The sequence below is a fragment of the Cryptomeria japonica genome, chromosome 2 (genome assembly GCF_030272615.1).
Source record: "Cryptomeria japonica chromosome 2, Sugi_1.0, whole genome shotgun sequence".
Lineage (NCBI taxonomy): Eukaryota > Viridiplantae > Streptophyta > Pinopsida > Cupressales > Cupressaceae > Cryptomeria > Cryptomeria japonica.
The window spans coordinates 78,264,282-78,279,410 of NC_081406.1; the positions used below are offsets into that span (position 1 = coordinate 78,264,282).

The 15,129-nt window shown below is 33.1% G+C and overlaps 1 protein-coding gene across 5 annotated transcripts; it reads left to right on the forward strand.

The window, feature by feature from the left end:
* Window positions 1-4,151: 4,151 nt before the first annotated feature.
* On the forward strand, window positions 4,152-10,366 carry LOC131070741 (multicopper oxidase LPR1). 5 transcript variants are annotated; one of them, XM_058006360.2, is made up of 7 exons: window positions 6,011-6,160; window positions 6,435-6,592; window positions 6,802-6,854; window positions 7,699-7,933; window positions 8,032-8,601; window positions 8,988-9,872; window positions 9,975-10,366. In XM_058006360.2, exons 4-7 carry the CDS (start codon window positions 7,703-7,705, stop codon window positions 10,026-10,028), a joined length of 1,740 nt encoding a protein of 579 aa, XP_057862343.1. In that variant the 5' UTR covers window positions 6,011-6,160; window positions 6,435-6,592; window positions 6,802-6,854; window positions 7,699-7,702; the 3' UTR covers window positions 10,029-10,366. The 5 variants fall into 5 exon arrangements, with proteins under 5 accessions (XP_057862341.1, XP_057862340.1, XP_057862343.1 ...); XM_058006358.2 differs by lacking the exons at window positions 6,011-6,160; window positions 6,435-6,592 and adding an exon at window positions 4,152-4,178; XM_058006357.2 differs by lacking the exon at window positions 6,435-6,592 and having other exon boundaries at window positions 5,972-6,160.
* The last annotated feature ends 4,763 nt before the right edge of the window (window positions 10,367-15,129 follow it).

The window sequence follows — 15,129 nt, forward strand, 5'->3', positions numbered from 1 at the left end:
AAAGTAAGTATTTTTTTTTTATGGTATCATATGAAAGTTTTAGAATTTTGTTTTTGGTTGGTGCATGAGCAACATTTTAAGTATGAAGAATCAATATTTTTTGTGTGAGCAACAGTTAAAATGTGAAGAAAAGTATTTTGAGTGTGAACAACAATTCAAGTGTGAAGAGTAGTATTTTAAGTGTGAGAGAATAACATTTTAAGTGTGAGAAGCACTTGAGGTGTGAAAGAATAAATAGAATCAACACTTTCTTTATGAGAAATCAACTCCCATGCATACATCCAACCAATATTTCTTTTGGGAGGTTTTTTATTAGAGTTTCATATCTTTATAAAACGAAAGGAGTGTAGATTTTGGGCATGAAAATACACAAAATATCAAATTTCTTTTGCATAACAGAACCATTATTTAGATAGAGTTTTAATTGGGTTTAGAAGGTTAGATTGGGGATTTTACATCAGTATTATGTTTGACCAACTTTCTTTAGAGTTTATTTACATTAGAGATTTAGGCATTCTTGAAGGGTTTTATTGAGAGTATCAGTTTTTCATCTTTGGAGATTTATTTACTAGTTGTTTGGGGATTTTTTGAAGGAGCTGAAACATCACTTTCGGGCACTCTTCCAACAAATATCAAATCAGTAAGAAGTTAAGTTATCCTTTTGTTTCTCTATTTCTCAATTTTTTTTTCATTTTGGAGAGGAAATATTGTTTGAAATAAGAAAACTAAAATTTAAGGGTAAAGAATCATTAGTTTTTTATTTTTCCAAATTTAAGTATATACATATTGATGCTCTGCAAAAAGGATATGTCAGGGGACACAAAAAAACACAATATCAAATGTTAATGATGTTAGTCTTAAATTAGAAACGAAAGACAAAGGAAATCACTATCCTAAGCAAGTATATCAAGAGAGATATCAAACATCTAATAGAAATCATAACAAAATGAAGGAATGCAATAAAGCATCCCCAAATGCCCTCCAACATGCTTATAGCTGCTTCTCTCTTGTTCCTCTCCTCTCCAAGTTCCACACGAGTGTAGCTCTCAATTGTGCACTGCTATGGAAGTCTTATGGAGATTCAAGATTGAAAGATGATCGTGAAAATATGCAAATGCAAGCTAACAACTAGAGAAATATGAGTTAATTAAATGCTATTGTTAATTTTAACCAAAAAGACAAATGTAGATTATGCTAAAATGCTCTCCTAAATTCACTATAACTTAGATGCATGCAAGATTTCTGGATTTGGATTATGAAGGAATGGGTTCTATTTATAGGAAAAATAGAGAAATGGATGGTTGAGATTGAGTAATCTCAACAAGGATTAGGATTGATGGGTTTATGATCCATGTGAGGGCTTTCAACCCAATCCTAGGATGACAAATGTCATCATGAGATGGGTTGAGGGGAGAGGGAAGAAGCATTAAATGCTTGATATGACTTGAAGGTTAACTTGGGAGGTAAGGTTAATGTTGAGTTGAATGAATAAATCCATTATCCAATAAATAATGTCTTTATCCAATGGATAAACTCTTGTGCAAGAGTTAATGATGATAACCATGGTCAAAGCAATAAATTCTTGAAGAGACCTATGAGTCAAATGGAGGTTGAGTTAAAGGGAAAGTCTTTAACCATGTGGGCAAGTAGAATTAACCATAAATGGTTATGTAAGAGTCATTAATAGTCATGTAAGAGCCATTAGTGGTTTGGAAGACTTTGGGGGTTAGCTTGTTGAACACATAAAACATTAAATGCTTTTCAAAGACTTTGGAGGCTTTGAGAAGTGACTTCAAGTTGCTTAGGAATGTGACAATATTTAGGAAATTGGATTAGGCTAATTAGGAGTGGTTAGAAGAACTTAGAAAGTGGTTAGAAGAGTCTAGAAGGGGATTTAGGATTGCAAGTGGGTTTGGTGGGTGAGGAAAATAGAATTTATTTATTTCAATTGTGGTTGCAACTTACATTTGTAGGAGAATGCAAGTGGGGGAGGGGAGGGGGGTAGTTCAGGGATTTAAATAAATGTTTTAATTATTTATTTAAAAGAGGAAAGGGGGTTAAATTAAATAAACATGATTTATTCATTTAATTGATTTCCAGTGTGGCTTAATGAATTAATTTAAATAAATTGAATAATTTATTTAATTAATGGGAGAAGGGGTTGAGGATGAATTAATTAAATATTGTCTTCAAACATGTAGTGTCGCGGTGAAAACACTTCATTGGTGAAGCGGCCACCAAGGCTCAAACCCCTATTGGGCCATTGTGTTCGTAGGCCTTGTGTCTTCGCTAGGTTGTTATGCTCGTGGGTTTGAACAAGTGAAGTGTGGGGATGAGGTCCCCTGGTTGTGGCCTCACCGGTTCATAGCTCCAGGTCAAAAGCATTTCACGTGGAGCCGAAGGGTGTGTCATGCCAGTGTTGCCGGTCACATTAAAAAGTTTACCAGACATTATTTAAAAAAATTAAATTTTTTTTAAATATTAATTTAATTAACTGATTATTGAAATCAAATAAACAGTAAATATTCATTTAATTAAGTGGACGGATTTATGTGACTACACATATGTATATACAATAGTATATATAAATGTGTGCATAAAATAAACTAAGCACCCTTGATGCTTCAAGCATTATGAAGGATAATGAAATAAACAATTCCTTATAAATCTACAATTATATACAATGAATAGAAAAATAATCTCATAAACTTTTATTTTCGGATTTATGTTACTATATTTTATAAACCAAATTTGCTTAAAAAAAGGATTATTTATTGTATATAAGAGCATAAAGACATCATTTATTTTCAGATTTATGTGGCTATATTTTATAAACCAAACTTGCCTAAAAAAAATGGATTATTATTTATTGTAAATAAGAGCATAAAGATATGTGGAACACTTTCTTTTATTTTAGGTGAAACATATACACATAACCATATATATGCATGTGAATACTTATGTTGTTTGGCATATACTGGTTTTGTTTCTCTATAGTTGAAAAACTTTTCAATAGGTATAAAAATTAGTGTGCATGTATTAATGGATTTGATTGACATATGTATATAGGGATGGATAAATTAAGCTATTCTTATAATGAATAAATGAATACAACCATGTAGATTCTTTAAAGCATGAAAGAAAGACAATTGAGTTCATCCTCTTGTGCATGAAATGAGGCATTCATTTTAAGAAACTGTGCATGATTCACAATAGGAAAAAGGATTATAATCTCATCAAAAGGAGAGGTAGCTCTCTATCACATGCATGTTTTTTAATGAATTTATGCAAAATACATGTTTGCTTGAGTGTTTCCTTTAAGGAGAGATTTTTTCTTTTTCTTTGTGAGTTATGAGTTTACACTTTTGAGAATGGGTGTCGAATATGGAATAACGGATAAGGCCGACCCTCTTTTCAAGATCTTGCTCAAAATATTAAAGTGCTTTGGCCAAAGTTATGTATTCATTGAAATAGCATAGAAATTTTTATTAATATGTATCTTTGTCATATCTTGATAGTAGGACATTACATTTCATTACAAACAAATGCATGTAGGTATATCAAGTTGCACCAAGTTTCCCTCATGCCTATTGTTTCCAGGTAGCTAGGCATTTCGTATAGGGTCAGTGGTTATTCATGTCAGGAAGAACTCCAGAGAAGTGTAAAATGCTTCATGGTTGGGCAAAAAAGCACTTGAGCCATGTTCTCATCTCTCGAGTTGTGGGTGACAGATGCGGTCGATGGCACTCAGAGGTGCATGATTACTTGGGTATGAGGGCCTATGATGTAATTAATATTTTATCTCTTGTACATGTGCTTACACCTGGATTAAGCACTACCTAATGGTGAGATGTATTGACATTAATTGAGTACATTGAGATATTATCTTTCATTTTCATGTTTTTGTAATTGTGAGTAGTTATTTATTTGTGAGATAAATAGTTTAAGGATTGTTTTCCTTACAATAAAATAAGCTTCTTTCCTTTCATTTTGATCCATCCATAGCTTGAATATTTTCACATAATGCTAAAATCTTTCTAGATCTTCCATTATTAAGCACACTCTATTCCTTTTATGCCATCTTGTGCTAGTGCTTAAGGTTGAGAGTAAAGAAATCATTTTCACAAGATCTTGGAGGATAGGAGAATAATGGAGTCAAGCCTATCATGTGTGTGAAGGTATGACTTTGTTTATTTCATTTGTTTGCATGCATGATTGAGTATTTCATTAGTGTTGTTGAATGGTTATGTAGATTCTAGGCTTATGGTTGGGCTGATTAAGGTTTACAAATAGGTTTAAAATTCAACATACACAAAATTTATAATTTTTTTTATTTGAAAATGTGAATAGTCTAAATTTGAAGATGTATTATTAGTTTGATATTCTATATACTAGTGACTCATGTGACTAGTTGAATTATTTATGGCTATTGGAGAAAGTGAATTATATGTATTTTATAATAAATAGATTAAGTAGAATAATTAATTAAATAATAAAAGTTATTTAATTAAGTAGTGATAATGAATATATTTATTTGTTTTGGATGAATGAGATAAACTAGTTTGATTAATTATTAATAAAAATATTTAATTATTTAGTAATGTGGTGATTATGCGGTATCATTAGGATGTGGCCAATTTTAGGTGTTTACTAGAGGTCTATGAGATAAATTATATTACGCTTTTATAAAGAAAAACCAAAAAATACAATATTTTAACATAGATTATGTAAAAATGACATTAATGTTTTAAATTTAAAAATGATAAAAAATAATTAAATGTATAAATTTTAATGTAGTTTATGTTTATAATTTTTTAAATACACAATATATACATTAAAATATAGTAATTAGGAAAACATAAATTTTATTGTCCATTTTTACAATCTCTATATACCTAACCCATATTTTTTAATAAAATAAATAAACTTTAATAATTAATAACATAATTATAAACAACATTCTCTTTAAAATAACCTATCGAATTACTAAATTAAAATTTAAATAATTATAAAAAATAAAACTATTACCTTTAAATCAAATTTATAATAATCTTGAAAATGGAAAACTGTGAGATTATGCTTGAAGCAACCAAGATCAAAGAGACCATAAGATAGCACAATGACAAGAATAAATTGTATTCCTATCAAGATACAAAAGAGATCAACTGGATCATCAAGAATTGTTACATACAATGTAGATGAGCTTGCTTATAAAGGCAAGGCTAAGAGACAAGAGAGCACACAATGATGACATGTGGCTCAATGAGATGCAAGGGTAGGTAGGGGTAGGTAGGAGAAATAGTAAAATATTCCACATGAGGTGGATCACCCATCGAAGCTGGAATTATCACTCCACAATAAGTGGATATGAGTAATAACAAAATCACACCATAAAAGGTGGAAATTCTCCTACATACACACTCCCAATGGAGCACATCTCCCTAAGTGTCTGCAAACTACAATGTTATGCATGTACCTAAGTAAACTTAAGTAAAATGTAATTATATCCAAGGTCCGACCTCCATAAAAAAAAACAGCCCATAAAAATATTAAAAAAAAAACATAAAACAAATATCCCAAAAGTGAATATAAAGTAAACTTAAGAAAATTGAAAAAAAATAAAAATAAAACAAATATCATAAAGTGAATATAAACTAAACTTAAAGAAATTGAAAAGAAAAGAAAAGAAAATATATCGGTAAAGTGAATATAAACTAAACTTAAAGAAATTGAAAAGAAAAGAAAAGAAAATATCCGTAAAGTGAGTATAAACTAAACTTAAAGAAATTGACAGAGATAATTAAATGAATATTTCTTAGTCAAATAAAACAACCAAAGCAAATGTTCCCTTCGACAAACTTGAAAGCGAAGAAAAGTATGTTTCCATCATGATTTGGAATAAAATGGCCGACGTGCGACCATTTAATACTCAATTCAAATTTGGAATAAACTCTCACAAATCTTCTCACAATATATGCGCCGCCCTCCATTCATGAAATGCCAACTATATTTTATTGCATATAAAAAGACATATTGTTCTTTTTGTTGACAGAAAATTTTGTTACAGCTACGGAATTTGCAGTTGAAAACTTGGCATATGAAGTTTGGAGGACTCTTTCCCCATATTCACACTCGTCTTTATCAGCGCTACAATTTTGAGGTTTGTTAGCTTAGCGGTTTAGCTTGTTCTGAGCTTGCGGCGTTGGAAAGTGTATAAATTTTATTGGTATATAGAATTTCCACTGTTTTTTGTGGAAAAACTTGTTCGCGTGGTTTCCTCGTGCTCGCTTCTGTTCTTCTCAAACCCTCCCCGTGGTTACAGCTTAGGATGCCCCTTTAATCACTGGATAAATGACTTGCCACTTGTCATTTTTGTATGGTTAAGCTTTTCTGAGTTGATGTCTGATTTTGCTTTTACCCTATGTACTCGCTAGGGCTGTTCATGGGACCCTCCGGTTGACCTCAAAGTCCTTGCTATGTGGATAAATTAGCTCTATTATTTATAAATTTGTGAAGCATTGGAGATGCTCACACAGAACAATGTCTTCTGAGATGTGTTTTTTCAGGGCCTGAAAATTGCAGATTTTTTTGGGTAAGATTTTGGTATTTCAGGTTTTATTTGCAGGTGTTTTGGTGTTTAGGTTAGCAGTGAAGGATTTAGTACTGAAGTCATGATCTTTTCACAGTTCAGAGCGTGTTTTTGGATTGAATTATGTAATTTTATTTTGTATTTTATGTTTTGGATCTTATTTTGATAAAATATAGGTTTTAAAAGGGTTCAAAATTCTTTTATAAAAACAGGGACGAGCTGGGAACACAGTAAAGATTCAAAAGCCAAAAGATCGCACTGAAAGGTAAAACATTAATCAGGTAGAAAATTTAGGAAATCTATTTTATGTGATGTGATTTGAGCTTTTAGATTTGACTGTATATATCTTTTTCTATCATTATATTCTATGATTTAAATGTTTCCTGAAGAATTTGTAAGGAAAATTGTTTTTCTAAATATTTTGAGGCACAGCAGTCCTCTAAAGTTGGTGAGGACGATTGTTCTGTAGTCACATAAATCTTGAACTAAAGTTTGGGAGGATTGCTTTTCTAAACTTTGAGATTCAGGCATTTTTCCTTGAATATTTAGAAAGATCAGTTAATTCAGCCCTGAAGTGGAAATGTCTAATCCTTTGAAGAGCCCTAAGTAGCGCTTAGTTTTCCCGAGTGCCAGTTCTTCCAACATGTACTCGTAGTCCTGATTCCTGACAGGGCCTTATGCTATCTTTATCTTACATATTTTTAGAGAAATATAAATAAATCAATATAAATATAACTCTTTCTATATATATGTGTAATGCTGAAGTTTTTAGAGATTAAAAACAAATATAAACCTGGAATGTATTAAGTTCTCAACAACGAACATGCGCTGTCAATTAGCTGTTTACATACCGTCTACACAAACTTGACCAAGCAAAGGTTAACCTGCAGGCTTTAGGGAATTAATATAGTTAAATTTTTTAGAGCAGCCATTGGAGGAAGACGGACCTTGCAATCATTTACTCCGCTGTTTCCGCCATTGAAAATATCAATTAATGCTGTATTAGTCAATAGGTTAAACCCATCAAATTTTCTGTTCATTGAGGAACCGAACACGATTCTTTAAATGGAACTGTGCAGAGCTTGAGGGTAAATGTGTTGTGGTTGCAGGGCCATGGCGATGAAGATGAAGGTGGCGCAACTGCATATTGTGCTATTATTGTGTGCCTTTTTGGGAGGCAGCAGGGCGAGAAATGTGACTGAGGACGAACTACTGCAGGTAGCCTCGTCTCTCAAGATGTTTGTGGACGAGCTTCCGGACATGCCCAGGCTCCAAGGATTCGTTCCCCAGGGCCAAGATTTCAAGCCTGCGGAGCTTCGCATTGGCATGTTCGAGAAAAAATGGGTAAATAAACATACCTCAAACTGTATCCCTCATTAAAGCTAATTGTATATGTTTTTACAGATCTTCTGAAAGATCTTTGCTTCCTTTTCTATTCACAGAAATTTCACAGAGACCTTCCGGCCACGACCGTGTTCGCATATGGAACATCGAAAGCTGGTGCCACGGTGCCCGGTCCTACGATCGAAACCCTGCAAGACGTAGAGACGCTTGTAACATGGGAGAATCACCTGCCTTCTCGGCATATTTTGCCCTGGGACTCTTCCGTTATGAGCGCCATTTCTAAAAATGGCGGAATCCCGACAGTTGTGCATCTTCACGGCGGAATTCACGAGCCCGAGAGCGACGGAAACTCGCTCGGCTGGTTTACAGCAGGGTTTAATCAGACTGGCCCGGCCTGGAAGAAGCCTGCATACCATTACAGTAATGTTCAGCATCCAGGTAACCTTTGGTACCATGACCATGCCTTGGGGCTTACCAGAGTTAATATCTTGTCCGGACTTCTTGGCGCTTACGTTGTTTCCAACCCCGATGTGGAAAAGCATCTCAACCTGCCCACTGGTCGTCGATATGACCGTCATCTTGTCGTCTTCGACCGGAGCTTCGCCCGTGATGGATCTCTTTACATGAACAACACCGGCAACAACCCGTCGATTCATCCCCAGTGGCAGGTAACTTTCAGCTCCATGATCTTTTCCTTCGCCTGTAAGTAGTACACAGTAATCGGTGCTCTGTATTAATATTTTTTATATTGTAAGCACAGCATGCATTTTATGACACTGCAAGAATACGAATAATCCTTTAATGGAAGAGAGATCAGATGCTTTAATGGAAGAGATATCAGATGCTTAACAGCAGAAAGGTTCTTTGCATGTGAAATCTGGCGACACATTTTACAATGCAACGGCCAGTTTTCATTTTCTTCTCAGATTTGCCGCCATTGTGGAAAATATTAATATTAAATTCAATAAATAATGGTTTTTGATTTCTTGAATGTCTGGAAAGATTGTTTCGATGAACGGAAAGATGTCTTGTCTTACGTTTTGTTTGCTTGCAGCCAGAGTACTTCGGAGATGCCATAATAGTGAACGGCAAGGCTTGGCCTTTCTTGAAGGTCAAGAGACGAAAATACCGCTTCAGAATCATAAATGCCAGCAATGCTCGGTTCTACAATTTTGCGTTAAATAATGGACTTTCTATCATCCAAATAGGCTCAGACTCTGCATACTTGCATAGACCTGTGATCGTGGATTTTTTGCTGCTTGCGCCCTCAGAAATTGCAGACATTATCATCGATTTCAGCAATTCAACCACAAATGAAGCAATTCTCACAAACAGTGCAGTGTATCCTTATCCTTCCGGGGATCCAGTTGATGATCTCAACAGCAAAATAATGAAATTCATCATTGAAAATGCAGTGACGAAGGATCCAAGCCATATACCGAAAAGGCTGATACGGTACAGTAAGCCTGCGGAGGAGAAAATAGCGCAGACACGCTATATTGCCATGTACGAGTATGAAAGCGCTACAGGCGAGCCGACTCATTTGTTCATGAACGGTATGCCGTACAGTGCTCCGGCTACAGAGACTCCAAAACAGGGCACCAGCGAAATATGGCATGTAATCAATCTCACAGAGGATAATCATCCCCTTCATATTCATTTAGGTTTGTTCGTCGTCATCAAGCAGACAAAGCTTCTGAATCTGGACGAGTTCAGTGATTGCATGACCCAGAAAAATGATGCAGTCAAGTGCGATATACAGAAGTATGCCAAAGGCAGAAGCTTTGCTGCTCCTCCTAATGAAAGAACTTGGAAGAATGTGTTCAAGATGCGCCCTGGATTCATGACTACAATTCTTGTCAAATTTTCTTTCATCCATTCTAACGAATCTTATCCCTTTAATGCCACTGCTGAACCAGGCTATGTCTATCATTGTCATGTAAGTTATCAATTTCAAATTCCCATCACTTTCTGTATAACCTAAATACTGAAAATATTGTTGATCTATTTTTAATAATTGGCTTCTGTTTCGGAATTGCAGATTTTGGATCACGAAGACAACGAGATGATGCGGCCATTAAAGATGATTTCCTGAACAGACAGAAAATAGATCACTGATTATATGTTTGTCTACTCTAAAGTAAATAATTGATTACTGTTGCTCAAGGAGTTGTATATCAGAGTCCTTGGTGCTTATATATTATATAATCTTTCAAATTTCGAGTCATAATCTCTTTCTTTCACATCCAAAAAAGAGTAAGAAGCATAGATTTGTTCCCTCTACTGTATTATTCATATTTAGTGTGAAGTTTTCTGCTCTTTTCCCTTCCATTTAAAGTTCTTTCCTGGTATGTTTGGATCCAAGTTTACCAGTGAAAGCCTTTGGTTCAGTGTTTCAGAAATTTTAATGGAGGCGGCGAAATTTAATCACCATTTAAGCATATGAATATGAATGTGCTACATTTTAAAAAAATCTGTGTTTTCAATTGGCACCGTTTATCCAGCATATGAATATGAATATGAATGTGGTCATTAATATTTTTGTCATTTTTCCTTGTGTACAATGGAATCTTGTTTCACACGCTCCGTACTGCTTCCAACTTTTCCTCTATCGATCAATCTTTCCACCGACCTAGAAATTTATACTGAAATTTGGATTAGAGTTAAAACTTAGTTTTTACCAATTTGCCACGTGATTAATTTTTTTTGTGCCTAACTTCTGGAGACTTCCGTTATTTAATATTCTTTAAAATCAAAATATTGTATAGATGTCAAAAGATATTAATTTTGTGATGTGTATACTAAATTGTTGTTATTAATAATATTTTTTTTTTAAATTCATGTATCTGGGAATATATATTAATAGTATTTGTAGCGTGACATTTAAAATGTTAAAATTAATATTACATCTTTTAAAAAAATAAAATAAAATTATTATTATTATTTTTCAAATAAAAAGTCTATTATATTCATAGAAATATATAATATAATTTACATTTATTAAACATATTTTGAAGCATTTCATATTCTTTCAATTTTATAATATACAACATACTAAAAGATAATTTATGAGATCTTTTATATTTATTAAAAACTAAAATGTAGATGATATGAAAGGTGTTTGTTATTTTTTTTATATTTAACTAGACAAATTTTTAATGTCTCACATGCTATTGTAGATTATCCCCAAGTAACAATTTAAATTCTTTCCATACTATTTTTGTACATATGTACTATCACATGACAATTATCACTAATAGGAGGTTAGTATCCATATATTCTACCAAAATAGGTGACTGACCTTAGAAACTTAAGTTTGTTATTTCAAAAATTCTTTGATGAAGTTGTCTGATTTATATTTTGTAGTAAATCTTGTTTAATAAAGCTCATTTTGTCAATCTATATCTATTTTTCATAATATATTTCTTCTTGAAAACTTGTTAATTTAGTTCCTTCTAATTCAACAAAATATGTAAGTGGAATTATTAGTGTTGAATGTATTGTCAATGCATCGATGAAAGTTACAACTCTAGGAATGACATTGTGATGTTGATGCATCTTGAAGAGCTTCGCTGATTGCATGACATTTTGATTTTGATAAAAATGCGACATAATAATATTATGGATTCCTTTATCTTAGCATGTAAGGTTCTATATGGTATGTTTGATATTATATCTGGTATCAATGACCTATTCTCTTTCATACTTTTGATTAAATTTATTACTTTATTTGTGTATTTTTCTCAATATTCATTACTTCATAGACATTTCTATCAATATCTTTTCCATCCAACATTATATCCATTACATTCATAATTTTGTGATGATGTGGCCTTGATATGATTTCCCACTTATGTTCAATTGCATTTTGACCAATAGGTAGAACTTTCTCATCTTTAGAATTAATATTATTTTTAATATCATATGAAATAATATTTTATTCAAAATACCGTGGATTATAATTGTTTGACTCGTAATTTGATTTAATTATAGTATTATGAATTTTAACAACTCTTTGCATCTCTTTATGAAATGACTTGTAAAACAATTTAATTCTAACTAATGAAATTGAGCCCCTTTTTGGTAAGGAAGTTAATGCCACATAACAAATTCCTACATTAATCTTGAGAGGAGGTTAATGCAAAAACTTTTTAGATCTTTACAATAATTACATAAACCTAGCAAAAATAAACATCAATAGCATGCATACCACAAAACAATGGTTTACATGGGGAAAATCCTTTCAAGAGACCCACAATCCAAAAGATTCTCAATATGTTATTCAAAATTCAACTACACAATATATAATATACTTGTATAACAAGTTTCTCATGTAGGAGTATCACCAACTAGAGATCTAGAGGTAATTCAATAAGACTCTTACACATAACCTTCATCTCACAAGTCTGATATATAGGAGATACAATACATGAAGCCATCAAACGATATTACAAAACCATCAGCTAAAAAAATGGCACCCAAATTTTTTCTAATCCAAGATGCCCTAGATGATGTGTCAAAACACACACCAATTCATGCTCAAATGTATAATTACTATAAATAGTAATCTTATGTAAATGCAAGGTTGAGACACCATTTTGCCAACATTCTTCCACTTGTCGAACACCTTGCAAGAGAAAAGGGACTATCTACACCATAATTGAATTGCCAAAGGTCATGAAGCCCTAAACTCCAAACACCATCTGAACTTCTTTATGCTCATAACCTTAGTTAAATAATTTGCAACATTCATCAAAGTCTCTACCTTAACAAGTTTCACCATGCCATCCTCAAATATCTTTGATAAAATGATATTAAAAATCAATGTTTTTGGTCCTGACATGAATTATCAGGTTCTTAGCTAGGCAGATCACACTCTATCATAATAAGCTATCACTACACCTTATTTTATTCATGTTGGAGTAATTAGGACAATTTTTTAATTATTTAATTAATTAGGTCCTTTAATTACTTTTCCACAAGATAAACTAGGTGAGGACAAATGTTGGTGAAGATCCAAGAGCGACAAAGCGTGTTCCTCACCTTCGGAAGAAATAAATAAAATGACCAAGGATGAAACAACTTCATGAAAGGAGATGTAAGTAAATGCATCAAGATGTATGCCATGGAAGATTGTTCAACTGTCCACCTATCTAAATCAAGATATGCCAAATCAATTGAAGCAAATACAAATAATTGTAAAGATACCTAATGACCAACCTCTAAATGCACTAAAGATGGGATGGCAAAAATGCTAAAACTGCCATCAAAGAGGAATATAATATCCTCAATCATGTCCCCAAGTTCTGGAGTGTGTGATGTATCAAACAATAATATAATATTTGGCAAGTACTCATCCCACTCTGCTATAACTAGAAGGGAGAAATGAACTTGCTGAATTGAACTAAACTCTAAAGAAGCAGGAGGTGGAGGAGGATTGACACAAGTCTTAGGAACCACTATGGATGACTAAATCACACATAGGTTCAAGTGACCTAACCTCTCCTTAGATTTCTAATCCACTCTTGATGCATGAGAGGTAGAACCAGTTAATGGAATAGCATGCCCATTGGGAGAAAAATGTGAGAAATCATACAATCGGGATGTATGATCAAGATTGCCAATTGCAACATGCTCTCTACTATGCATATCTCTAATGAGAATTGAACTAGGGGTAAACTCAACCGTCTTGCGTGTCCCATTATGAGTAACCTGGTAAATGGAAAGGAGGTTGGAAGATAAAGAAGGGACACAAAGAACATTATTGAATGTGCCACCATCAACCTCAATAGAACCACTCTCATTAACATTCATGTAAGTGTTATTACCCATAAAAAATTATGGAAATGCACAATGATCAAAAGAAGAGAACATACCCTTTGATGATGTCATATGATGTGAGGAACCTAAATCAAGAAGCCACTTGATGGAGTGATGTGTGGATGCAAAGAGAGAATGGCCTTTCATCTTGTCTTCATCATGTTCCATAGATGAAGACCCAAAATGTCTTAGTCTTGATGTGGTAGAAGAAGATGTAATAGATGAAGGTGGTTGAACATTGTGCTTCTATAGAAGATGCATTAGCTCAACAATATTCTTTGCATATCATCGATGCTCATTATGTCCTAGCTTAATGCAATATGCTCACTTTGGCTTATCCTTCTTTGACGATGACCTCTTGGAAGAGGAAGAAGAATCTAAAGAATCATTTGATTGTGTGTCCTTGGGTTGCTTATGTGACTTCTAATCCTTGTGTTTTTTTTCTTCTGGCCTTTTCCATGTGAATCCTTCTGATCTATGGTGCCTTGAGAAGAAACAAGACCTTGTGATTTGTAAGACTTCAATCAACCCATTTGAACTAACTTGGTTTGCTCTCAAGTAAGTTGAGAAGCATAGACAATGGTAGCATATTTGTAAAAAGATGTCCTCTCTTTAAAAGTAGAGAATACTCTACTCCAAGGTTCCAAAAGGATAGGTCTTAGCCATGCAGGGTAGATTAGTAGGAACAAGTGTGATTGTATACAAGGGGGCATGCTGGTGTCAACACTTCAAAACTAAAACTGTGAAATTCTATCTCTGGAGCATTGAAAACCTCTTTTTATTTTTGAATTTTTGAGGACAAGATCTACAACAATGATACAATAATGACAAATCTACTCTATCATTTCTACACTAATCATTAACATAAAATAAATTACAAAAGATGAGGGTTGGAGAGATACCTTGAAAATCAAATTTATCGGACAATGTCGATGAGAATATTATTCAAAGCATCTGACAATTAAGCCACATCAATAGACACCATATTTGCACAAACTAGATCAACACAGTTCATGAAAATATGTTGCAATCATTTAAGGAGAGAAATAATTAAATAATTTCTAGAATTTATCAAAATATACAACCATTACCCATGCGTACATATAGGACGAAATTCTTAATAAGCTCTCCAAAAATTTAATGCAACTAAGTTATATTTTGCAATTGAATCACTAAATGAATAACAATACCATCTAATGAGCTATTTGAACAATCAACACAAACTGAAATATTGAAATATGAATCCAATTCATCCACACTTCACAAATTCGGTAGAAAACTCACACCAAAGATGCATAAATATTTCATATGAATTTTTTCATTACTAATCTTTTTTTTACAATCAAATCAAAGGGTTTATATAGAGTTTACAAATG

What these genes read in the sequence shown, in the direction of transcription:
- LOC131070741 (XM_058006357.2), top strand. Translation starts at nt 6,098, where the DNA reads ATGAAGTTTGGAGGACTCTTTCCCCATATTCACACTCGTCTTTATCAG. An exon ending in GCATGTTCGAGAAAAAATGG is followed by an intron (nt 7,934 to 8,031) that starts GTAAATAAACAT and finishes TTCTATTCACAG; the next exon opens with AAATTTCACAGAGACCTTCC. An exon ending in CGATTCATCCCCAGTGGCAG is followed by an intron (nt 8,602 to 8,987) that starts GTAACTTTCAGC and finishes GTTTGCTTGCAG; the next exon opens with CCAGAGTACTTCGGAGATGC.